Source organism: Diuraphis noxia, unplaced genomic scaffold, assembly GCF_037042655.1.
Source record: "Diuraphis noxia isolate RWA-SAM2 unplaced genomic scaffold, SU_Dnox_SAM2 contig0001, whole genome shotgun sequence".
Lineage (NCBI taxonomy): Eukaryota > Metazoa > Arthropoda > Insecta > Hemiptera > Aphididae > Diuraphis > Diuraphis noxia.
This window is the reverse complement of record NW_028301711.1, coordinates 52,339,322-52,366,226: the sequence shown is the minus strand read 5'-3', so window position 1 is coordinate 52,366,226 and position 26,905 is coordinate 52,339,322. Positions and strand designations below refer to the sequence as shown.

The 26,905-nt window shown below is 25.6% G+C and overlaps 1 protein-coding gene across 1 annotated transcript; it reads left to right on the top strand.

Moving 5' to 3' along the window:
- Positions 1-248: 248 nt before the first annotated feature.
- LOC107169726 (cyclin-dependent kinase-like 4) lies at positions 249-20,933 on the top strand. Its single transcript, XM_089217836.1, has 8 exons — positions 249-504; positions 1,914-2,109; positions 3,023-3,308; positions 3,893-4,000; positions 6,149-6,238; positions 12,469-12,617; positions 19,198-19,341; positions 20,375-20,933. The coding sequence occupies exons 1-8, from the start codon at positions 437-439 to the stop codon at positions 20,498-20,500; spliced, it is 1,167 nt and encodes a 388-aa protein (XP_089073962.1). The 5' UTR covers positions 249-436; the 3' UTR covers positions 20,501-20,933.
- The last annotated feature ends 5,972 nt before the right edge of the window (positions 20,934-26,905 follow it).

Sequence of the window (26,905 nt, the reverse complement as noted above, 5' to 3'; positions counted from 1 at the left end):
GTTGTATAGTTGTATACGCAATGTGCATGTGTATTTAATCCATTCCGTACCTATGAATAAAAATATGTTGTATATTATATATATCAACGTGATAAAAACAATGAACAGAATTATATTATAATTCGATTGATATTGAAATCCTTGAATATTAAGTTTATCATTGTACTGAATTAATTATACAAAAATAATTTTTAATTTAGCGCATTATCATCCATACAGGTACAATTATCACATAAATGTAAGTTAAAATTAAAACTGTAATGTTTAGTTAATATTTCAGTAATTGATTATGTGTACCTGCTAATAATTTATTCAACATAACAACTACTTTACCGAAATAATAACAAAACCGCAGTGACCTAAAAATCAATAATATTGATTTAGCCTTTTGTTGTGAAGTTGCTGTTGCTGTTGGAGTCGTAATTTTTACTTATATATGGGCGAATGTTTGCCCGATAAAAGTCTGTGGCTGTATGGAAATAACTTACCGCTGCTTCCACGAAGGTAAAATCTTTTTTTCAATATTTTTACGAATAAAGTAGACAAATTATTACATTTTCGAATTGTCTATGTATAGGTAATGTACAAGAGTGTAATGTCAGTTAGATTATTACTCGTTATAAATATTTCACATAATATGACTTCTGTATGGTAGACGCTTATTCCAAATGTGACAGAATCTGATATATAATACAAATTTTTACGTTTAATGTTATTAACAAAAATAATTAATGATTCACCTGATACACAATAATGTAAATACTATATTATTTAATTCTATGAATGTTTAATCCTGAAGTATTGCACATTGAAAAATAAAAATAAATAATTTCTATTTATTATTTTGTTTTTGTTATTTATTGAAAATATAACTAATAAAATATATTTTCTCAAAGACATATTTTGTAAAAGCAAAAAAACGTGTAGGTACCTATTTAAAATTAGATTTTTTTTTAATCATGTTGAGGCATATTACATATGTTTATTTTGTATAAGTTTCCAATTTTAAAATAATTCACTATTTCATATTTTTAATAGATACCTACCGAGACTATAACTAAATAATTCAATTAAAAATTGCTGTATATTCTATAATTTCTACCACCATGTATCATATATCATTTTAAAATAAAAAAATAAAATATTATATGACGTGTTGATTTTAAAATACCTCTACAATTATTTAAGTGTAGTGTACATTACCAAACTTTTAATTCAATTCCATTTTGTTTAAAATTTTTAATAATTTTTAATTAGTTTAACTCAGGAGTAGTATATCTAAGCCGTATTTTTTTATTTATTTATTTTTTTGTTTTAAGTATAGCCAGTAAATATTTAAAAAGTTATTTTATCATCAATAATTTAATTTAGATTAAAAATATTGTATATATTTTGGAAAAATTTAAAAACTACGCAGTTATATTAAGTATGAATAAGGTTGTTACTTATAAATAATTTTATTTTCTAATAATTCATTAGATTATTTAAATTAATATATAAATGTCATAAAAGAATCATATAGAATATTTTTAATTAACATAATTATTAGCCAGCTACAAGCATTTAATTTATGCGTGTAGCATTGAAATTTTTGTCTTATTAGAATTTATATTTTCCACATTTTACTACTGTCGACTAATAAATATAAACATATTCAAATCCAAGTAAAACATATAACTCTATCTTGATATCAATTTTTTAAATTATATATAGTTGCCCTCCCAGAGAGTAATTGTATATAGTTTATAAAATATACATAAATATATATGTATCAAATTGTATAGAAAAGAATTCGATTGTTTTATTTTACAAATGATAAAATGATAATCATTTTCAATCAGCCATTTAAAATAAATTATTTTTATAGTTTTCAATCAAATATCTATACAAATAATAATTTGTTCATTTTTCAGACATGGATCCAGCTCCAAGTTGAAATTAATGGAACGCTACGAGCGTCTGGGCAAATTGGGTGAAGGGAGTTATGGTATGGTTTTTAAATGTCGAAATCGAGAGAATGGTAACATAGTAGCCATAAAAAAATTTGTTGAATCCGAGGACGATCCGTTAATTCGAAAAATTGCTCTACGTGAAATACGCATGTTAAAAGTGAGTTTTTGTCAAATACTTACTACACTTCCGAGTTACTGTTACAAGTGTTACAAGATGAAAACTTAAAATTACATCTAGCACACAATTACAGTTAAACCTAGGCATGTGCGGTTATTTTATAAAATTTATAATTTTAATCGATTGTTATCCAAAATTTTTAAATAATTGATGATATGATCGAAATTGGATAATTTTCCATATAAATTATAATCGATATTATTTATATATTATGAAACCTAATTGAAAAACATTTTACGAATATAAAATTTTCTTATAGCGGTCAAACTATTATTGAAGTATTTAAAAGGAAAATTTAAGAATTTTTAATTCATCTTCCTAAATGTAATTATCAAATAACCAATAACCTTCGAAACTTGAGCCATAAATTAGTTTATAATAATTGTGCTGCTATTACTTTGGTTTTACACTGAACTTTCAAATCCATACAAAATATTTTAACAAGCAAATAAATAAAAATAATTATCATCAACTCTTTATTATTAGGAAAATCAACGATATTATTTTATCCGTAAATTAATAGCTTATGATTTATAAATAATGTGATATTACGTTATAAAAAATAATACAATAATGATAATGAATAATTTATGTTACTACTAGATTTTATGTAATATATTAATTTTCCGAAACAGAGTAACGTCAACTTGTTCCATATTGGTAGGTTACTCTTACCTACTACTAGGTAATACCTATAAAAGGTGTATCAAATAGATCTGATTGTTGTATAATAAATTGAAATTAATTTTTAATATATCATTTCTTCCTTCAAGAAATACGATGACCAAGACTATTTTTTTAGTATAACCATGCACCTTGAAACCGGCAATGATTAATTTTTAAAACTTTAAAGCATATTACATTGATAGAAAAATTGTATGCATGTTTCCAGACATTGAAACATCCAAATCTGGTGAATTTACTCGAGGTGTTCCGCCGAAAAAGAAAACTTCATTTGGTGTTTGAGTTTTGTGAGCACACAGTACTCCACGAGCTCGAAAGACATCCATATGGCTGTCCAGAAATATTTACCAAGCAAATTATTTGGCAGACTTTACAAGCCGTTGCGTACTGTCATCGACACAATTGTATACACAGAGATATAAAACCGGAAAATATATTACTCACATCCCAAGGGGTGGTGAAACTCTGTGACTTTGGATTTGCAAGACTAATGAGTCAGTATGATAAAATCATATTAAATTAAGCATTTTCAATAATTAGAATAATATTAACAATAGATGATTAATTTGTAACATAATTTATTTTAGTCATAACATAAGTCATAAAGTTGAAAATTTTGATTACATAATAATATAAGAAATTATTTTTGTTCCATAAATATAAATTCAAAATTAGTAAAATATTATCAATAAAATTTCAATAAAATTAAATTGATAAATAATTACAGAATATTATGGAAATTGGCCTTAAGGTAGGACAGGTAGGTATAATTTTTGTGAGTTTTTATAAATTATTTTTATATTAATTTAATATAAATATAAATATTTTTTTATCTTTTATATTTTTTACCATGAGAAGATAAGAATATTTTTTTTATTTATTAATTTAATTGTGTCAATACACCAAATATTTTTCAATGTTAGGTAAGATAAGTATACTCGTATACCTAATACATAAAAATATTACCTACCTAAATAGCGTATTTTAATTAGCTATTTATCAGTACTTAACTAATATTTAGTACAACACTATATTATTAATTAAATTTCTTATTACAAAAAATAAAATTGTTTTTCAGATCCAGGAGAAAATTATACTGACTATGTGGCTACCAGATGGTATAGATCTCCTGAATTATTAGTAGGTGATACATTATATGGTCCTTCCGTTGATGTTTGGGCGATTGGTAAGTATAAGCTGCAATACGTATTACATGCTATATAATTAACTAATTTATTTATTCAATTATTCCAATATTTGATTTTTATGTGCCAATTTAAATTGATTGGTAATCAATAATTTTAATAAGAGTAGTTTTTAATTTGAATAGCAGCAATATAGATTTTTTCAGAAAATAAATTATTGTATATAAATATTATTTTTAAAAAAGACGTTTTGAACTTTGAAATAATAAAATTTATCTACATATTTATCTGTAAAACATTCGTATACTTCTAGAAAATGGATTATAAGAATAATTTAAATCCAAACTGCCAATTGAAATTTTTCCGGATTAGAGTTCGTTAAAATATAATATGATGTTTGAACATTTTTGTTTTAAAATACAATAACATAAATTTATGGTTAATATTAATATGATAATAATAAGATAATAATAATAATAATAATATTATTTTTTTTTATATATTATAAAAATTCCATTTTTTGACTGTTATTGTTTTTTAATTGAGCGCTTAACTTTGTTAATATATTTCTTCAAAATCCGAACCCTATTAACAAATTAACATCCTAATCAAAATTCGATTTTTATGTAACAAAATTATGTGAACGTATTCTGAAGCATAAAATTAAAATACCTACTTGTTGTCATTAAGAAGTAAGACTTCAAAAATTATAACGATATAACTATCAACAAAACACAATTTTTTTCATAAATGTTAATATATTTGTTAAGACAATCAGCATAATTAATAACTGTTAACCTTTATTATTATATAGTTACAGTGAAACCTATATATAACAGACAATTACAGGACCATCAAAAGTATCCATTATAGATAAGTGTCCGTTGTAGACTAGCTTTAGTTTAATTGAAGTCATCGAATCCGTATCTTTTTAATGAGAAAAAAAATTAGGCAAGTGGGTCTCTGCTGTATAGTAGAGATGGATAGTATAGGTCACTATAATGGATGTGTTAAACTTGAATGCAATGCCGGTATCATTGTATACGAAAAACGATTCTGAACGGAGATGATCTGTCAGTCTAGGATATATTATATTACCTATATTTAAATTATAATATGTATATATATTTTTCTTTATGTAAGACGTAAGTGATTAATTTTTAAGCATGATTTTGAAGGAGTTGCATATTATTTCCATACGGCTAGGTTAATCAATTTTTTCCATTAGCATTGCATGTAGTTATCATAATATAAAAACGTATATCATACATTTGTAACACAGATTATGCTAGTATAGAGAAAAATAAACAATTAAATTAACCTAATACTAATTAGAAATGTATAAATATCGATTTCCAGTGTATTTTGATAAATATATATAATATATCGATTTTGACATATTTTTTAAACATTTGAACTTTAAATGCTTATAAACAAAAATTGTGACTAACGATTTTTGATATATTTTTACTACGACAAGTACAACTTATAATAATCCTTGTATTCAATTTTAAAGATTTTTTGAATTTCAAAAAAAACTTAGAAAAACCGAAAATTTTAGTTGTCTATAAATACTAAATAGCTTTAAAAAAGTCAAAATATTTGAAAAATTTAATCGTAAATAGATAACGTTTTATTAGATAACGCTAATATAAACATTTGGTGAAATTTCAAGTATTTACAATTATTTGTTTATGAGTTACAGCAAAATAAAAACTTCGATTTTTTTGAAAACTTGTGGCGTCCGACACTGTTTTATATAGTATTGTGCATACAGTTGTAATTAAATATGAGTTTGAACTTAGATTATTTTTCGTTTAAAGGTATCAGCCATTAGGGGGAAATATTACTGTCCTTGTCCGTAATAAAAACATTTCCCTATAGATAGGTCGAAGCAAAGCACATTGGAATACTTATTTTTTTGCCGGGACTTGCCTGATCATTTTGTCTGCTGATGGAGGTATCCAGATTAAGTCAGATTTCACTGTATTTTGCTAAATTATTATCCACCCACTAAATATCTGCATCGTATTTTAAACAAGTGCTTTATATAGGTATAAAATCCAATTCAACCTTATTTTAGTCTTTATTTCAATTCTAAGTTGTACATTGAATAAAGATTTATAAAAATTAGTATAACGTTTTATTACTTTTTAAAAAAGATATAAGGATTTTTTAATTGTTTACAGGTTGCGTTGGTGCGGAACTCATTAGAGGAGAAGCTCTGTGGCCGGGAAAATCCGATGTTGACCAACTATACTTAATACGATCAACGTTAGGTAAAATTACTTAGTTTTTCATTTATTCGAAATTTAATATAAATAAAAATAAACTAACATTGGAAAAAGTTTTTGTTTAGCGTGCTTTTTAAGTATATTTTAACTTAAAAATATTTAAATTCATTGTAGACGCAACTAAGATAACATTTTATAAACGTTTAAAATTGTATTTAAATGAAAATTATACAAAGGATACTGCAAGGATTCAGTATAACATTTTCTAGGTCAATGCCCAATGGCTACATAATATATGGTTAAGATAGGACATTTACAGTAATATATTTATATACCAGCTAATATAATATATTATAATACATATATCGTGTGTGAACTTTTTAAGTATTCATAAAACTCGTTTTCATATACAGTCTATGATTTATCAAATACAATTTAATGGTTGAAGTTTATGGGCGTTGAAATTGTATTTCTATAAATGCTTGATTTATTTTTTGTGAACTTAGAGTTTTGATGTCTACTTATATAATGAGAGATTTTTAAAACATGGTTGGCCCAAGTTTAAATTCTGATTATGAAATTTTTAGTTGTAATAACAGACGATATTTTTTGACAAGTAGGTAATGTACTTAAATTTATTCACATCATTTAAGGTGCGTCCTGTGGAGATATCAACTTAGGTTTTTCGAACGAAAATCTACATGTTTTAATGCAAGAATTGTGATTTTGTAAAATTTCTACGTATTATAATCGAATTTGAAATTATTCTACTATAAATACTAAGAATTATTTTTTTTCTATTAAAAAAAAATCTATTAAAATAATATGATTTACTTTTGTTTTGATTTATTGGGTGTAAAAAGAAATTTATAATATAAAAATTAATTACCCAAATATATTGGACTAAGTAGTATCCAATTATTGACAAATACTTTATATTTTATACCATATCGACTTAATTATAATTAACAAGCTCGTTTCCATTTATAAAGTATATTTATTAGACTATATTATCCTAAGAATTTAAAGTAAAATAACTCGCAATTTCAATTGCAATACTTCAATATTTTCAGAAAAATCATCTTCATCAGAATTTGTTTTAAACCGTGTTTTAGATTCTAATTTGAAAAAGTGAATAAGTAAATGTCGTTCTGCTGTGCAGTATAATTTACAAGTGGGCTACTGTAATGGGCGGTATTATATTTGAATTAAATGATATAATATCATTGTATAGGAAAAACGATTCTGAGCGGAGACGGTTTGTTAGTCTAGAATATTTTATAGTTTTTTACTAGGTTGTCTAGGTACCTATATTAATTATATTGCTATTGTTTCAAAAAAATGCAAATAACTATAAAATAATAATTTCATATTAATGAAATTAAATTCATTATGTACCCGACTTACTCAGTTATTCACTGTAGGTATATACAATTTATTATAATGTATTAATATAAGTCATTAACGACATAAACTATTAAAATTAGAGAATAAAGTATACTTTAGAAATTTTAAGTACCTACGAATAAATTTCAAAATTCGAACTTTACATGCTTATTAAAAAAAATTGTGACCATATATTTTTAATATTTTTTAACTATTATTGATGCAATATATTAGGAATGTTGTATTAAAAGTTGAAGCTTTTTTACTAAACGAATAAAATGTTATTGTTATTTATAGAATTAAAAACTAAAAAGTTCAAAAATTTTGAAAATTTTAAATGTCTATAAATAATTTCAATAGATGCGAAATATTTTCAAAATATTATCATATATAGAAAATGCCAGGTTTAAACATTCAGTGAAAATTTCATGTGTCTATAGTAATTTGTTTTAATGTTACACCAATATCAACATTTGATTTTCTAAAAAATTGATTTTGCATGAAAATTCCCGTTTTTCTTTCATTTTTTTTTTTTTTTGTTTTTTTCCGGTGTTTTTGAAAAGAGTAGAACACGATTGCGTACGTTTGTCCGTTTGTCCTTTTTGGCAACACGATTGCTTATGTTTGTAGATGGGTTAAAAGTACCTTTCAGAAAAAATAAATAAACACGATTGCGTATGAAATTGTATGCAATTTACCAATTTCATCGTATATAAATAAAAATAATATAATATAATATATAATAATAATATAATAAATATCGAATACATTTACAGTTCTATAATAATTCATAAAAAAAATAAATAATAAAATAATAAATAAAATGAGGTTAACTTAATAATATAAAAGTAATTAATAAATAAAATAAATCGTCAATTATTATTTTAATAAAATTATCGTAAATAAATAAATAAAAAAGTTAACAACAACAATTTTGACATGTAAATAATTATAAGACACAAAATGTCCAAAAAGTTACATATTTATTTTGTATATTAAAATTAACAATTTTTTTCCCCCTCTTAATAATCATATAAATTAATCCAACGCTAATGGCCCATAATTGTCGAAGCTGAAATTACTGTAAATTTCAAGACCAATAAAAAAATAAATAAATAAACTAATTGTTTAAAATTTAAAAAAAAATTGTTAAATTGTTATAAATTGTTTAAATATCTTTAAATTTTAATCCCTTGACATTTATAGCCTACTACTTTTAAATACTGAATAACATTTTTATGAATTTTATTCTCATCATAATCCTTTATTGTATTTTGAATCCTGTTCAAGTCTTTTTTTGCCATTTTCTTTACTCTCCCATTATTAACTGATTGTATTATCGATCTGGTTTGCATTTGGGTTTCTTTCAATATTTGAATAACAACATGTGTTGGAGGATGAGCACTGTGAAATTGTCCATTATAAGTCCTATGAAAGCTTTCAGGTTCATTTGTGGTACTACAAATTATAAATAAACAATTAAGAATATTAAAAATATATTACGTTGTGTAAATTGCTCACCGATGATTCATAATTGGTTCTTGAGCCCACATTTCTGGAGGAAATGGACATGTGCAAAAATATGCGAAAAAAAGGACGTTGCTTCAGTGTAATCGTTTATTTACTTATAATCTATACATTTACAACTTACTTAATAATTCGAATGACAAAAAAATATAATTTCATAAAATAACACCGATTTTGATTCAAAAACAGATAAAACTCCAAACAAGTCTCAAAAATCCAAAAAAAAAAAAATCATTTTTATTTCATTCATAAGCAATCCAACGTTAATAATGTATTTTCTATTTTTTTATTACAATATTATCTAAATTAAAAAAAAAAAAACAAGTACCTATATTTTAATTTATATTTAATATATTTTTTTTAAGTTAAAATTTTATTTTGCGGGCTTTGAGCTCAGCTTAATCAATGGTTAAATATTAAATTACTATATAATATATATTATATTTCATAAAATGTTATTCTACAATATTAATTAATATAAAATAAGTATTTCTACTAAAATTTTAAAAATTACAAATACATTTCAACGGGCCCTTAAAGTATTGGGGGCCCTGTATACCGGTATGAAAATTGGCAATAACGCTTAAAACTTCGTACGCAATCATGTAGTTAAAAACAGGTAAAATCGTACAGAATCGTGTTGCTTAAAAAGGTATCGCCGATAACGAACGTACGCAATCGTGTTTTACCCTTTGAAAACTATTGGGAAATTCAAAATTTGACCAACTATATTCACTTTCCGACTAAAAAAGCTACTGGAGTTAAAAATCAAAGCATTATTTCGACATTTTATTGTGTACACAGACACATACAAAAACTCCTTAAATTTTGTTTAAAATCTAAGTATTCAAAAATATCTATTTCACTATACACTCAAAAATTCCAAAAATCAGAATTTGAATTTTATTCTATGTATAATTTAAACATAAAATTAGGCTGAACATGCATAAAAAATCTCCCTTATATAGGTAATATTTCATTATTTAAAATAGTTCATGAATAATATTAATAATATTATACAAACTGATATGAAGCATTCTAAGACATAATATTAGTTAAGTTCTTATTTTTGTTTAATTATTTATAATATATATATATATATATATATATATATATATATATAAGAATTACTTTAATTTTTTTTTTTTTTTTTTGATCTGCAAGGCTAAACTTTGGCTCTATTATATTGAGTGCATTTATTTTAAATTTCTATTTCATGTTAAAACCGTACATGTTAATAATGTGACATAGGTATAGGAACATGGAAAATCTAATTCTAAACTTCAGCAGAATTCACACATTTTCATTGTTTTTGACAGGTTGACATTTCAAAACGTTACAAAAGCCATTAAAAGGTATAGTCTAACAATTCATTAAATACATAGCCATGATGTGTCTAAAACAATACATTTAAAATCAGCCGAAAGGGTTTTTTGCAAATTAAACTTCTATGCGAGACGCATAAACTCATAGCAACCATGGATTTTTAATCGAATTTACTAATGGAACATAAAAGTATATAATTTAAAGCTTTTCCAGCACAATCTCATATAATAGTTTGCGAAGTTTAATGATGTTAGGTATTTATCATGTCAGTTGCAAGGCAAACACTCTCGCCGCAGAAGCTTTCGCGAATGGTGGTAATGGGTATTTGGATAGGTTATATATATTTATATATAATTAAATATTGTGTTTGCAGTGATAAGTATATTATTGCAAATTGCAGTGACATTGCTGATTTTCTTAATCAATGGCAGTGTTTTGTTTAGGGTAGACACGTGGATTGTTGACAAAAATCTAATTTACCTCTCGTATATTTTAATGTAGGTATTCCTTCCTTCCTATTTCATCGTGTTATTGTGTATAATAATATTAATATATTGATGTATACCTAGCATTAAGGTACTTAATTATAATCTTTCGTATAAAATTGTTGTATTTTATGAAAAATTATATACATATACAATAATGATATAAAGTAGCCGGTCTATCTCAGTGATATATATTTATCCCTGTTATATCAAATTTTGAATATCAATGACCATAATATTATGATTTACTATGTTATTATACGACACGATCCACGAATGTGTGTACAGTGTACTTACTAACCTATCAAAATTTCTCACCCCTTCAATACAGTAGTCACTCAATAATTCGAGAAACTCCATAAATCGAACTAAACGTTAAGTCCCATGAAAAAACCTCTATAATATTAGAAAAAATACCTGTATTCCGGTCCCCTCGATAATTCGAAATGTCTGTCGGTGAGGCACATTCTACAATACATTTTTTTTCCACAAACCTCTATAATTCGAATTTTTTTAAACGCGATTATATGTAAGTTCATATGTATAAATATTATGTACAATCTATTTAACATGCTCATCATGCTCGTAATGAATAACTAATAACTACGGTGGTTAAATATTATAATATAGTTTATAAAATAAATGCTATCGTATCTTACCTACCTAATCTAAACTTTAATCATATCATTTTACCAAAATAAACCTCTAAAATGGTTAAACCTTTATTGAAATTGAAAAAAACGTATAGTTATGTCGCAATATGGGTCCCGCAAAGACCGTAAAGTACAAGGTGTTTGTCGATAGCCGACAAAAAAAAGTGATCTCAGTAGTTGAAGCAGGTGAACAAAGTTTTTCCCTCGATTATTCGAACACTCAGTAAATCGAAAACCTCAATAAATCGAATTTTTAACTTGGTCCCCTGAATTTTGAATTATCGAGTGACTACTGTACTATCAATAAGTATCAATAGACAATGATAATTTTTTATTATATGAAACAGCAGAATACGTTTTAAGGGTTAATGTAGCACGTAGCAAATTTAAATCTATGTTTTTATAATCGTCTATAATTTTAATGAAAATTTGAAAACTATTATCACTTTAACAGCTAATGTTATCAATGGTATTAAATTTAATGTGAATAACATTGTTTTCAATCAATTGCTTAGAGATGAAACTTTTTTAATTACAATTTTTCCTGTTATGTTGCTATAATATTTTAGAAAAAAATGTTTTTAATAAAAATTAAATTAATTCCTACATCAATAAAATTGATTTATTAATGGAAAGATAATTTTAAAACATAATGTTTAGTTTCAATTTCAAAGACATTTTAAGAAAAGATACTTATACGATATTCTTCATAATTTATATAATATATTAATATATAAGTCAGAATTTTATATTTTATATCAGCTATACCTATATAGCTGTCTCCAATATTACTAATTAAAAACAAGCTCAAAATCTTTAACCGAGCCATTTGGATATTTTTCTTATGTTTATTTAATTATAACAATTATAACCATCAGTGTTTAATTTTAATTTTTAGGTGATTTAATAGCTAGACACATGCACATTTTCAAAATGAATGAATTTTTTCGAGGTATGAGTTTACCACAGCCAGAAATTATTGAACCACTTGAAAAAAAGCTACCCAAACAAACATTATCCATTCCACATTTGTTGGACTTTTTAAAGGTGACTATAATTAAATATATTTAATATTTAATGTTGATAGTAGATATTTAATAATATAAAACTATATCACGTTGACGCGTCTAGTCAAAATTAAATAGATAGTTTTAAGTACAATCATTAAATTTTTTTTCGAAAATAAATTCATCGATCATTAAAATCTTATTGGTTTTTTACACTAGAAATTTAAAAGAGTTAAAGTTTTTAGAATTATTATGATGACTTATTCATTTAAATCTCCTTTTATCAAATAAATATATTTTTTTCTTCAATTCGAAATGAAAACCAATAAAAATGACGAAAAAATATATAAATACAAACAATAAAAAATTATTATTTTTCAAAAATAATTAAAAGTTTAACTCCCTGAATCTTACCTAGATACTCTAAAAAAAATTCAAAAAACTGGTGCATCAGAATATCAGATATTTGCGTTCTATGAAATATAGGTGTCATATTTTTAACAATTTTACAATACTATTATTAATAAGTTATGCTATATAATCAAAAATACAGTTAGACAAGGTTAACTCAAAATTAAAGTTAAATGTTCGAAGTATCGACGATTTCGATTTCGATCTTAAAAAGTTCGAGGTAAACAAATTTGATTGCATTAATATATGGCATTCTTAACAATTATCGTATTCTATTTGAAAAAATATTATAATTTAAAAAAGAATTTAGTTTTTAATATTTTATGTCATGTATTCATTGGCGTGCTCAGCTTTTTTAAAAGGGGGGATATTCACTTTTGACTTAACACAACCACGTAGGGGGCTTTACCCCCAAACTCCCTTCCACTGAATTTATATTTTAATTTAAATTATCCCCATGAAGGCATGAACAACTAAGAAACAAATTGTAATTTTCAATTTTAAACTTCACACTTTTATATTTACATTATCAATAGGGAACGGATTTGAATGCAAATTGCATTTTTTTCTGAATATCCGAAAACATTGGTTTCCAAGCAAAAAGTTCATTTCATACATCAGAGAATTAAAAAATGTAACTTTTATTTTGCATTTTTTGCATTTTTAAGACTAATGCATTTTTATAGCATTTTTGGAAATTTTTAATGTATTTTGTGGTTTTTAAGTCATTTTTTCCACATTCATTCTAAAAAAAAATAAAAATTAAAAATACCTAAATATGTATTATGTTACGAAATTACGAAATTATTGTTGACACGTGTATTATGTTACGAAATTACGAAATTATTGTTGACACGTGTATTATGTTACGAAATTGCGAAATTATTGTTGACACGTGTAAACACAAAATATATACATACAAGTTACAACAGATTATTACCCACATTAAGGTAAAGATAAGAGATAAGATACGATAAACTAATTATCTAAAGTTAATTAATTAAGATTGTATTGTATTTAAATATTTTTTATTAGATTTTTCATATTAATGTGTTTTTTTATAAGTTTTAAATACAAAATTTTGTTTTTATTGAATATAAACCCATTTAAGTTTTTTAGTGCATTTTTTGATGTTAAAGCAAAATTGAAACATTAATAGAAAAAATGTTTTACATTTGTAAATACTTTATAAACACGCAAGTTTAATATATCATTTTAATTATACAATTCATTAAATTAATTTTTAATCAAAGGAGAATTTCCATTTGCCGTGTCATAACGAATTATCGCCCGGTTGGCCACGGGTCGACCGTCGACATCAGCCACAGGCGGTCTGCTTTATTATTATTTTTATAAATATGCATTATAGTACGTACATTCGAGTATGATATAATATCATGTATAAACATGTATATCATTGTAGTCTGTAGAACCTATACCTACATATATTTGCTTATAATTTATAAATAATATTTTAATAGAAGAATTCTAAATTTAATTAGGTATAATTTATTAGACGTTAATAATATGCAATATTACTGTATGTTATAAATACTAATACAGTGGAATCCGCTTATTGTGGGCACCGGTTAATATGGGCATCCGCTTATTGTGGGCAAACAGGTCTGGTCCCGATACAAATGTATATTAACAATGTTAAATCTAACCGCGTAATATGGGCACTTGATTCGGTTTATGTGGGCAATTTTATTTTATCATAGCGTTAGTATATACACATATCTAAAAACGACAAATTTAATCGGATTTCGTCATATCTACGAGATTGTGTATTGTAATGTAAAGCCGAAGAATTATCCCAGAAAATTGGTAACAATCAGTTTATTGCTACTGATGGTTGGTTAAGCAGATGGAAGAATAGACACGAGATAAAATCCAAACATGTGCATGGTGAAAAAAGCAAGTGCTGATGAATCTGCCTCTAATGATTGGAAAGTTGACAGGCTAAAAATAATTTTGAACGACTTTTCCCCAGATAACATATTTAATGCAGATGAAACTGGACTGTATTATCGAGCGACACCCGACGGTTCTTTATGTTTCAAAAAAGACATTCTGTCTGGTTCAAAAAAAGCAACGGACAGGATTACAGTTTTATTATGTGTCAATATGACCGGGAGTGATAAAAGATATATAAATTATATGATAATAAAAATAAAAACTTTTTTGTATAATAATTTTTTTTTTTTTTTAAACTAATTTCGGTTTTTATGGGCAACCGCTTAATGTGGGCAGACAGAGCTGGTCCCAACGTGCCCACATTAAGCGGAATCCACTGTAGTAGTAAAATCAGCTCCGATTTTTTAGACCAAACATATTGGTGTCATTGAACGTGTTATGCGGAAACAATAAACATGACGCAAGTGCATATCGAATTTATAAGAATACAGGACCGCGATCTAATCTACAAACAAAATCTTTTTTTTCATATAGATAATAACTCATTACGAAAAAATCCAAAGCGGGATATGACACACTGATCCCCCTTTAGCACGCCACTACATGTATCAATAGTTTTAAATAGTGTAAAATTTGTAATAGCTTAAAACTGTCTTTATTAATGACTTAATATGAAACAATTTTTAACTAAGCCAACAATTTTATTTTTTTGTCAGTCCTAAGCCCGGTGCGTAATATTTGGAGGGAAAATTGTTAAAATAACACCTATATTTCAGCTATATCTAAACTGCGGCAAAATCTCACTTTTTCTAAAATTCAATATGTAAACTGCAAAAAAAAAATGTTTTCAATTATACGAGTACAAACTGTGTCAAAACTAATAAGATACATTTAAGCATTATACAAACTGCGGCAATTTATTTTATATATCTATACTCTAGTACTATTTACTTGATGAATAATAATTATATGTAATATAGATATATTCAAGTAAATCAAATATAGCTCACCTGCCTATGTTTTATTATTTACATATATCGTACAATTGTTATTATATTATGGTACGTACAAATTGGTAAGGTAAATTCAAATGTATTTTTATGTTTTACCGCTACTCGTATTTATTAAATATCGGTTTCTATTATTACTTGTGATAATTTCGTGATTGTGTTGCACTGGCCCAAGAGGAGAAGTTAGGAGTTATATTCCCACTATTGTCCCATAAATCCCTTTATTTGTGTCTATGGCACTATCACTACAATTCATTTAAATTTATTTCAACTAATAAATTAACTATAGTTCTATACCCATTAGCTCAGTTAGTTCCGTTCTTTTAGTACCACGAAATGGATCAATAGTCGACTATGGACCTGACTCGTTTATCTTCATTATATTTATGCTCAATATTGAATCAAATTTATTTAACAACATAAATATTTATGACATAGTTAGTTTATTCTAAACGACTAGTCATATTGTACATTGAAATAAAAATATATACCTAACAGGCACGTACACAGGGCGATATTTTTGGTGTTCAAACACCCACCCGAAATATTTGGTTTTTCTATGGTTATTTTCTTATTCTATTTTAATGTCAATCATCATATTATATTTTCATAAAAAAAATCGTATGTGATTAAAAAAAAATTTTTCTCTTAAATAACTGTTATTCAAAAAAAAACACTCAAACCTTTTTTTACGTATGCCACTGTTACAGAAATATATTGTTATTTGCATGTCGGTAACTATTATAAATGGGATTTAAGCATCCGGTTATTAATTTTTTTAAATCGATTTATAGGGGATTTAAATCAACCCCTCAGTATTTGAGCTATTTTTACCTATCTTATCTAATACATAAATAATCAATAATATACATTTTTTATATTTATACATACATTTTTAAATGTAATGAAATCGTTTTTGCTAAGAAAAAAGAGTAATAAGAGTACCTATTTTGAGTTATTTACTCATAAATGTATGGTTGTTAGGTGTCCATTGAATACATACTGATAAAACTGTTTTCACTTTTATGTTATTCATTTCTCTATAACCTACCTTATTAATTAACATTTCTTTTGACATTTTGTCCATAAATATTCAAATATGATTAAGTAAATATCTACGTTAAGTGGGTCACAAACACAGAAATATATATATTGGCTGTAAGACTGTTATACATTTCCATGTAACGATATAACGATATTTCGATAATATATTTTAAATTTGAAACGAAAAGTACCTAGTTAAAATGTCTTAATTATATTTTATACCATTTAAAATATTCAATCTAAATGAATAAATACTAACTTACCTAAAAACATATAATGTTATTCAAGGATTTACTTGTTTATATTATATAGGCTACGCTTAACTTTTTGTTTTATTTATTTCGAAAATTTTACAAACTGTTCATATGTGATAAGTAATAAAATAAGTAGATATCTATAACTGTTAAAATTGTAAGATATAAGTCATAAATTATGACAATTATTTATTTACATTAAAAATGCATAAAGGAAATACTCGTGGAATGCCTTTATACATTTCTATCAATGTATATTATAGTTTTAAGTTAATCTTATCTGTCCATTATCATGTCGATCAAAACATTTTTCTAGTTTATATTCTGTGAAGTATCCTACATTACTATTTCCTACTATCCTACTCGTATTTAGTTATGTTTATGATATGATTCCATTACATACAAACGTATTCATAAACGTATTGTCTCCAAAGTTTTATTAGAATTAGAAAATACCTTGATTCACGAAATTACTATGCATCAAGGTCGAAACCAGTTAAAGTAACTGAATTTTTTATTTAATTTTAAATAATAATATGTACAATTAATATTTGCATTAAAATAATAGAAATATCATTGATTATAATTATTATATAAATAATAAAATATTTTGTAATCATAAATTTCTCCGAGTTATATTTCGAGAATTTATCCCTCTCCTCTTCTGAATAGCATAAAAATTTATAATTACGTATATAACATAAAGTATATAATATTAATTATTATTACTAATATTTTCCATTATTTTACAACAATTATTATATACCCATTAGTTTATTTTTTTTATATAATATGTATTATATTTTTTTTTTTATTTAGAAAAAAAAAGCCTGTATGACGGAACCATTGGCTTTATATTTATTATAATTATACACATTATTGACAAAAAATGTAGATTATTATTTTATTATTTTTATATAATATTATAAATATTTTGACATATTAACACAAAAAATAATATTAATAAATAGATATTCTTATATTTTAAATTATTTTCTGAATTTTATTTTCAATATTTTTTTTTTTTTTGGCCGAAAGGGGAAGAGTACATTTTTGGTTGAAAACGGTCATATCCCTTAAAATGATTAAAAATTACATGAGAATTACAATTTTTCTAAAAAAAAAAACTAATTTGCCAGGCTACAATAAAAACCGTCGAAAAAGAAATAACAAACAAGTTTGATTTTAAAAACCTAATAGAATTTTCCATATTCCATAAGTCAAGAAAAAATTATTTTAATTTTGGCTTAATTTATTTTAATTTTAATATTATAGTAGCCAGTAGGTACAGGAACCTAACAAGTAATAGATAATAAAATATTAACCTATTGGTAATTTTATCGTTGATCAGTAAATATAAAATAATGCACTGATTATTATTAATAATACCTATAATATTATGTTGTACCTATATTTATGAATATTAAAAGATTAACAAATTTAATATTACACTAAATCATATAGAAAAGGTGGTAATGTAAGTATGTGGAATAAGTTTTACCACAAAATGAGATTGGACAAGAATTTAAGGTGATAAGTAAAAAATAATAGGTCACAATTGACAATTCACAATTATACGAAAAAAGGAAATCGAATTTATAATTTTCCACGGAACTAGCAATTTGTAGCACCAGCCCTGCATCAATATTTTAAGCTAACCGAACCACCTAAGCATATAACGAATAGTGATAAAAATTAATTATTTTAGTAGGTAGCTTATTAAAGTAAACTCATTAGAATTATGCCAATATTAAAAATATTTATTAACACATTTTGTTATTCATGAAGTCCGTGGATTTATAACTATATATTATCACTTTATACCCATTGTCAAGTCAGTTATCTTTCTATCTTTCATAAGTAATTAATATACATGGTCTAACATTGTTAAATAAAAATGTGCTTATAATAAAAATTAAGAAAATATAATAGTTGATTAACAGTGCCATAATATCATTTTAACAGTATATTGTTTTTTAATTAGATGTGCCTAGAAAAAGATCCATTAAGACGATGGACATGTGATCAACTGTTACGACACCCTTTTTTCGATAATTTCTCATTCAAGTATCCGGAAGGAGATTTATACGAGTTTGAAAAACTTAAAACATTTCGAGAAAAATCAAAGGTAAGTATATAATGTTCTTACCGTGATTAATGTATTCTTATAATGATATTTAGAAAGAAAAGAGGAGATAAAACGATTATAGTCTATGTTACTATAAGTATAAAGATAAGAGTGCACAATAGTCTCGCAAAAGCTACCAAAAATTAAAAACTTTATATTATTGTGATAAAAAAAACTGTTCCCTGATGACATGAAACAAATACGATCAAACCACCTGTAGCTCAAATTCTTCTCAAAATATGAAGCTGATGTATAAAAGAGTGTCAGCTGAAAATATTTACAGTGAATGAAAATAGATTTATACTTATCCACACAATATTAATTTGAATATAAATTTTTTTTTTTTGTTTATTAATGACCTGTAGTTTAAGAACTATAAGGAGTAAGCAACAAAAAGCATATTTTAAATTAATTTTCTAGCACAGAAACAACAATTTTTTTAAGATAAATTTTTGAAAAATAACATAATTTACACTATGACAGTTTTTTGATATGCCTTCTTATATCTTTGTGTTAGTTAATCGGTAATACGATGATTACTCAAACATCGCTAAAACGGTATACCATAATACTAAAACACTTACATTCCGTTCAATACCGAAGTATTAGTGCCACATAATACTTACTACATACCTATATTCCAATTTTCTGGTATTACAGTGGGTATGTAGGGTACTGGTATTATGGTACCATAATACGATATACGTAATATCGTTCCATACCGGTGCCGATTCATATACCGTCAACCCTATTACCAATTATACATCCTTGATTATCGCTTGCCGATTCAAATAAAATTATCATATTAGTGACTTTAATTTTCCGTTATTAGATACTAATATGCGTTAATAGTTTTCAAGTATATTTTTTTTCGTATAGTTTACATAATAATAGATTTTTAAATGCATTTTAAACTGGAAATAATAATAAAAACGTAACGCATAAATAGTGGGTATTCATGATTTTCACCTGTTGCCTGCTTATTGAGCTTACCAATAATTAGTTAACATTTCGGGTTGATTTTTATTCACAGAATGGACATTACGTGAACATCGCATCAACGCTGTTTCCACAGATACCGAGCAACAATCAAAGCCCTGACTTGACTCGTCCTTTAAAATTGGCGCAAAAACATTTCGACCATTTACCAGACATATGACCAAATCCCGATCAAAAATATTTACGTCGTCATCACATTACAATCATACTATACCTATTACCTACTACCTTTAAATCTAAATTAACCTTGCATATATCGAAGGAAATTTCACCTGTTTACCTATTATGTACCTGCTATGTTGTGAAAAATATATATTATATTATGTTCAAAGTTTATTTACTACAATTTATCTCATGTTTTTATGATATATTTTACAATAATTTAATTTATTTACTTTCTAAAATAGGTACCAATATTGATATATTACCGATTATACCTTATATTTTAATAATGCTTGTGAACACATTTTAAACATAGATAAATATATTTACAAAATTGTTAACCCGCCTTTTACAGAAAACTTTTAAAAATAAAAAATAATGTAAACCAGTATATAAGCTATGATGAACAATAAAAAATACATCGAGTTTAATTTTCGATTTAATTTATGTATTTTATAATTTGCACGGCTGTGAATTTAATATTTAAATAATTGCATGATCTATTGATTTATATTAAATATTAGTTTTAATTTAACACATTTAAATTTTCTAGAGATAAAAAGTAATCTTACATATTATGCGAATAGGTACGAGTTTTTTTTTTTTTTTTGAAATAAATTTTAATATTTCTAACTGAACCAGTGTGTATGACCTCAATATTATAAATTCTATAATATTAGATTATACATATATACATATGCGTGATTTTCTTAAATATGACCATCTTTTTTGTAATCATTAATGTTATATGTACCCACCACATAATTTAGCATCGTAGTAAAATAAAATTTATAAAAAAAATATGATTTTATTTATATTATTTTTTTAGTTGTTTACTTTTTTGAATGACAGCTTATATTTTTAATTTATTACTCCAAAGCAGAATATTTCTTTGATAATTTCAAGTGTATAAAAATTGAGTTATAATGTTAATTTAACATGATTTTTTTTATTTATTGTGATTTTAAAATAATTTTAAGAATACCTAACCTAATTGTTTCAAATTATTTTAATCAGTTCTATTTAGTGGTTCGTTATACTATGAATAATGAAACGTCTATATCGACGGTTAAAATATCGAAATTAGGAGATCATTTTAAGTAGTTGTTTAAAGCAATTTCGTGTCTGACATGGCGATGATATTTTTTCTGTCGATGGCAGTGTTATTTTATGAGAGGTGAATGAAATGTAAGTATGTGACGTATTTATACAATTCATTACTCTGCCATACATTATAAATATATAACCTACCTGCATTATATATGGTAATCAATTTGGTTATTCGTGAATAATAATTGTAATCGCCAATATATATGTGGACAATTATGAAAATTGTAACGTGTGTTTGAAATGTTTAATTTAGTAAAGGTAGGTGCCTATATCTGGCTCTCTATTTGTCGATTTTGATAGATTCACAAATCATTGATTTTTGGTCTGAAATACAGTCAGTATGGATATAAAACTTGAGTTTGTTATTGTACAAAAACTATTTTCATAAAGATATTAGGTAAGTGTGGATTAGTGTGGTGTGTTTATTTATGTAGTTACATTCAGGGCCGGATTGGTATATATCAGCCCATCGAGATTTTCCCTTCTAAGCGGCCCATTTACATTCACATTTGGGTCTCTATTATTTTTATTGGTTTATTACGTCTAAAATCGATACAAACTTATTTACTTATTCTAACATGTATTTATTTTCACGCACACTCTGACACTACCGGCCCTAACTTTAAGCGGCCCGCCGAGATTTTCTCGGTAGCTCGCCTAACCAATCCGGCTCTGGTTATATTGAAATATTATTCTTAATTAATATCTAATTAACATTTACAATTTGACTTATTGTCTCTTTTTCGTTTTTATAACCCTAATTAAACTCATATAGACAAGTATAGGTACTACACTTAGTATTCTTACATATATATGTATATAAAACGTGAACGCTTTGATGAACCGATAAATGTGTTATTCTATACTCGTAGTACGATTGGTACGCAATCTAAGAGGTCGCTATGATAAAATTTATTGTGTTGGGTAAAGTACTCCAATTACCATGTCCAGGTGCGTACACAAAGGTTGAGGGGGGTTCAACCACCAAAATTTCAGGAAAAATATTAAATATTTTTTATGGAGTGAAAGTGGTTTCTGTCAATATGGAAGATGAATATAAATATATAACTGTAGTTTTATTGATAATATTAAAAGTTTTAATATAGAGATACCATGCAGCCCGCATTGCCATACGAATATACAGGGTGTCCCGTAAGGATTTACCCATTGCGATATCTCCCGAAATAATGGTGATATCGAAATTCTGGTTTTGTAATACGACTCACAGGGATAAGAACTACAATTATTTCATACTTTAATTTATTTTAATGTTTTGGTAAAAAAGTTAAAAACTATATTTTTTTTATTTAATTATTTCAAAAAAAAATTAAAGATTGCTATTTTGTTGAGTTTATTTTTCTGAAAATATTGACGTTTCAAAATTTTAATTTCATTAATTTCCTGAATTTTAATATTTTTTTTAGTTTCGAGAAAAATTGCGTATTATTTAACACCGTAATGTTATCAAACATGTGACCCGCCGCGCCGCGCGCATTCCCATACAGCCGGCCGAATATTTTCCGTGTTCCTAATAATGGTTATAAATTTATAATCATATTTTATTTCTTCAAAACTAGAAAAAATATTAAAAATCAGGAAATTAATGAAAATAAAATTTTGAAACGTCAATATTGTTAGAAAAATAAACTCTACAAAATGGCCATCTTTAATTTTTTTGGAAATAATTAAATAAAAAAATATATTTCTTAAATTTTTTACAAAAACATTAAAATAAATCAAAAAATAATTATGTTCTTATCCCAGTGAATCTTATTATAAAACCAGAATTTTGATATCTCCATTATTTCGTAAGATATCGCAATGGGTAAATCCTCGCGGGATACCCTGTATGAATTACATTATCGTTAAGTGCTCAAACAGACTAGCGTTTTTAAAATAAGATTTTATTTTCATATCATAATAAAAGTAGATACCTACATGTTTTTATATGATCTAAAATTTAATATTATATAATAGGTATTCATGATTTTAATAAGAAAATAAAAAATCCTATAGATTAATTAACATGATCTTATTTTTAGGTTAAATAATTATAAAAATGAAAATGTGTAACCTGACCTTTCCCCCACCAAACATTTTTTTTTTAACGATAGGTATTTGTGATTTGAATCATTACATCTACTTTAAACAAAGAATGTTAAAAAAACAAGATCACAAGCTGCGAGCCATAAGCGATAAGCCTAATCTAGTTTTATCTTTTATCGACAAGGATAATTGAACATAAACCTATTCAATTACAATCGGCTAAAAAAATTTAAATACCTAATGGAATTAATTTTAAAAACTTTCGACTAGGTAATAGATAAAATCCAATTATAAAAATATACATTATATTATTATTATAATTGATATTAATTTTAGCTTCACGTTATAGGCAGTATGCCAGTATATAAACCATTATATACCTATATGGTTAAATATATATAAATATATACGAGCTTGAATATTTTATTTTTATTGATTGTATTATTATTATTATAATCATTTAACACCTGCAAGTAGATCAACTGGTCAATATACGACAATACGTTACAACGTACAATTAAATCACATTATTTTTTAATCCATAAAGGTACCATATGTTTTATATTTTGATATTGTTTTACTTTATAATTTATTATCTTCTATTTCCTTAATACTGTATCGAACTGCGGATATACCCATAAATCCATACTATAATATAGTAAAACCTCTCTATCGCATGGAACTAAACATTTTTCCGTTATAAAGAGTTTTCCATTGACATGTCGACAGTGGAGACATACACACTTGGTGCATTATCATTTAATATTAAATATAGAATATAGAATCACTGTTTTTTCATTTTTTATCGAAATTAAAAAATTAAACTAAAATTGTAGGTATAGACATGACGCACACATGAATATAAAATAGTATAAACCACGTCCTTAACAGATATCTTTTAAAGTTCTAAGGCTGTGGTATAGACCAGCGTTTCTTAAACTGTGTTCCGAGGAACCTTGGGGTTCCGCGTAGATCACTTCGGGGTTCCGCGAACCTTAAGTCATTTTAGAAAAATGTTCAAGAAAATTACATTAAATATCCACTATGGAAAAAATACTTGTATATTAAATAATGATATATAAGCCATATGGAATAATCTATCAGCTAATTCTATATTCAATAATCTATACTTCTACTTAATATTATAATTTATTTGCAAATATAATCCAAAAAAAATCTAAAAAGCTAAAAACAGTAGGGGTTCCACGACAAAAGTGGACATCAAAAAGGGTTCCACGGATAAAAAAGTTTAAGAAACGCTGGTATAGACTACAGTCTATGGTAAAGTTGGCAAATCCGTAGCTCCTGAAAAATGACTATATATAGACTCATTAGACTCTATGTAAACCTTAGATACCTATTGGCTATTACTACGAACTAAGATATAGTTATAATTATATATAGTTTTATACATAGTTCGTGGCTATTACCTAAATTTATCTCTGTATAGAGTATAGAGTCGCTAACATGAATACGTCCAAAATCACGTGGATAAATACAATGATTTAATGATATAAAGAGCCAAAATGTTTATAAATACATTTTATAATTTTAATAAAGTTATCGTATTTTATCGTTAATAAGTAAATATTGGGGTTTTTTTTTTATTAGACGCAAGCCGCAAGTAGGCACCCTTGCCCCCTGGTATATAGTAAATAATTATGTTGATTAATGGTGCCTATACATATGGCGATACACTGCAGGGTTAGGCAGTATCTTATAGATACAATTGTATCTTGTATCTTGTATCGTGATACATTTTTAGTCAATGTATCTAGTATTTCATAAAATGATTTATACAAGATACAATTTTGATTTTATAATTATCAAAATAATAATGAATAATAATCTATAAATTAATATTTTTATTTAATATTATAGATTGTTGGAAATAATTTTACCGATAAATCATAAAATATAGCTATATATGTGATGTATATTGTATATACCTAATATATTTATATATATATATCTGTGACACACGCACATTGAATTGGACTTTACGTCTGTACCTCATTAGATATCCGTAATATTGTATATTTGTATAATAGTGTACCTAATAGTTACTACGTTATAGTATACCTTTTGCGATAAAGTAAGTGTTTTATTTTGTTTTATTACTTATTATTACTGAATAAGTGTCAATTTTTATTATTTTATTTGTCATTCTAATTGCTTAATGAAGTACCCGTCCCCATATTTTTTAAAAATCCAGGGACTAATTTTATTAAAATTTATCGAGTATCTCTAAGTATCGCAATATTCTAAAGCCAAGTATCGAATATTTAATATCGCGATACTCCAAAGCCAAGTATCTAGTACCTATCTTGTGTTAAACCTTCTTATAGCAAAAAAAACTACACACTCGTTAAATTTCATAAACTATTTATTTTAAGTTAATTCTACACAACGTAACAAATTATTTCTATATCGACTTTGGACTACTATCACTATTCACTACAAGCTCAGTCTGGCCTCAGGACAACCTACACGGGAACACCATCCGCTGCGGGTCTCCAACCAACTGACTACCCTGCCCATCCGGACATTAGTTCAGCCAATACCTTATCACTATCTGGGAGGGGGAAAGTGTTAACACTTGTATCGCGATACTCCAAAGGAAAGTACCTTGTATCTAGTATCTCGATACTCCTTTTTGAGTATCTCACCCAACCCTGGCGAAGTGGCGATACACATGACCATGTACAATGCACATTGCCGGTGCATGTAGGTATTTATATTACAATGTAAATGCGTATTATAGGTAAGGTATAACATACCCTATATTTATGCAGTAAATGAAACTAAATTTAACAATTTTTTTGATTTAAGTTAACTAACTTTTGTATAATGATAATACTAAATTTTTATTTTTTATTTTAACTCCCTTTATAATGTTAATATCAATGTTTTTTTTTTTTTTTTTAATTAAAACATTATATTTTTAACCATGTTAACACGTTACTACGTTATTAGTCGTCGCTATATTAAGTGCACATGCATATATTGACTTAATACATTATATAACCTACCTACTTATCTAACGAGTCGAGCTAATAATGGGAACAGAACTAGACTGTTTTATAAATTGAGTTATAGATACATTTTGGCATTTAGCAAAATTCCGCTTGTATAATCGATTAAATTGTTTAGACTTATTATAGAATCTAGGTATAGACACCACTAGTTTGTGCCATAGTTAGAAGAGTATAACACAACCACAAAAGATACACGAGTTATAATAGAC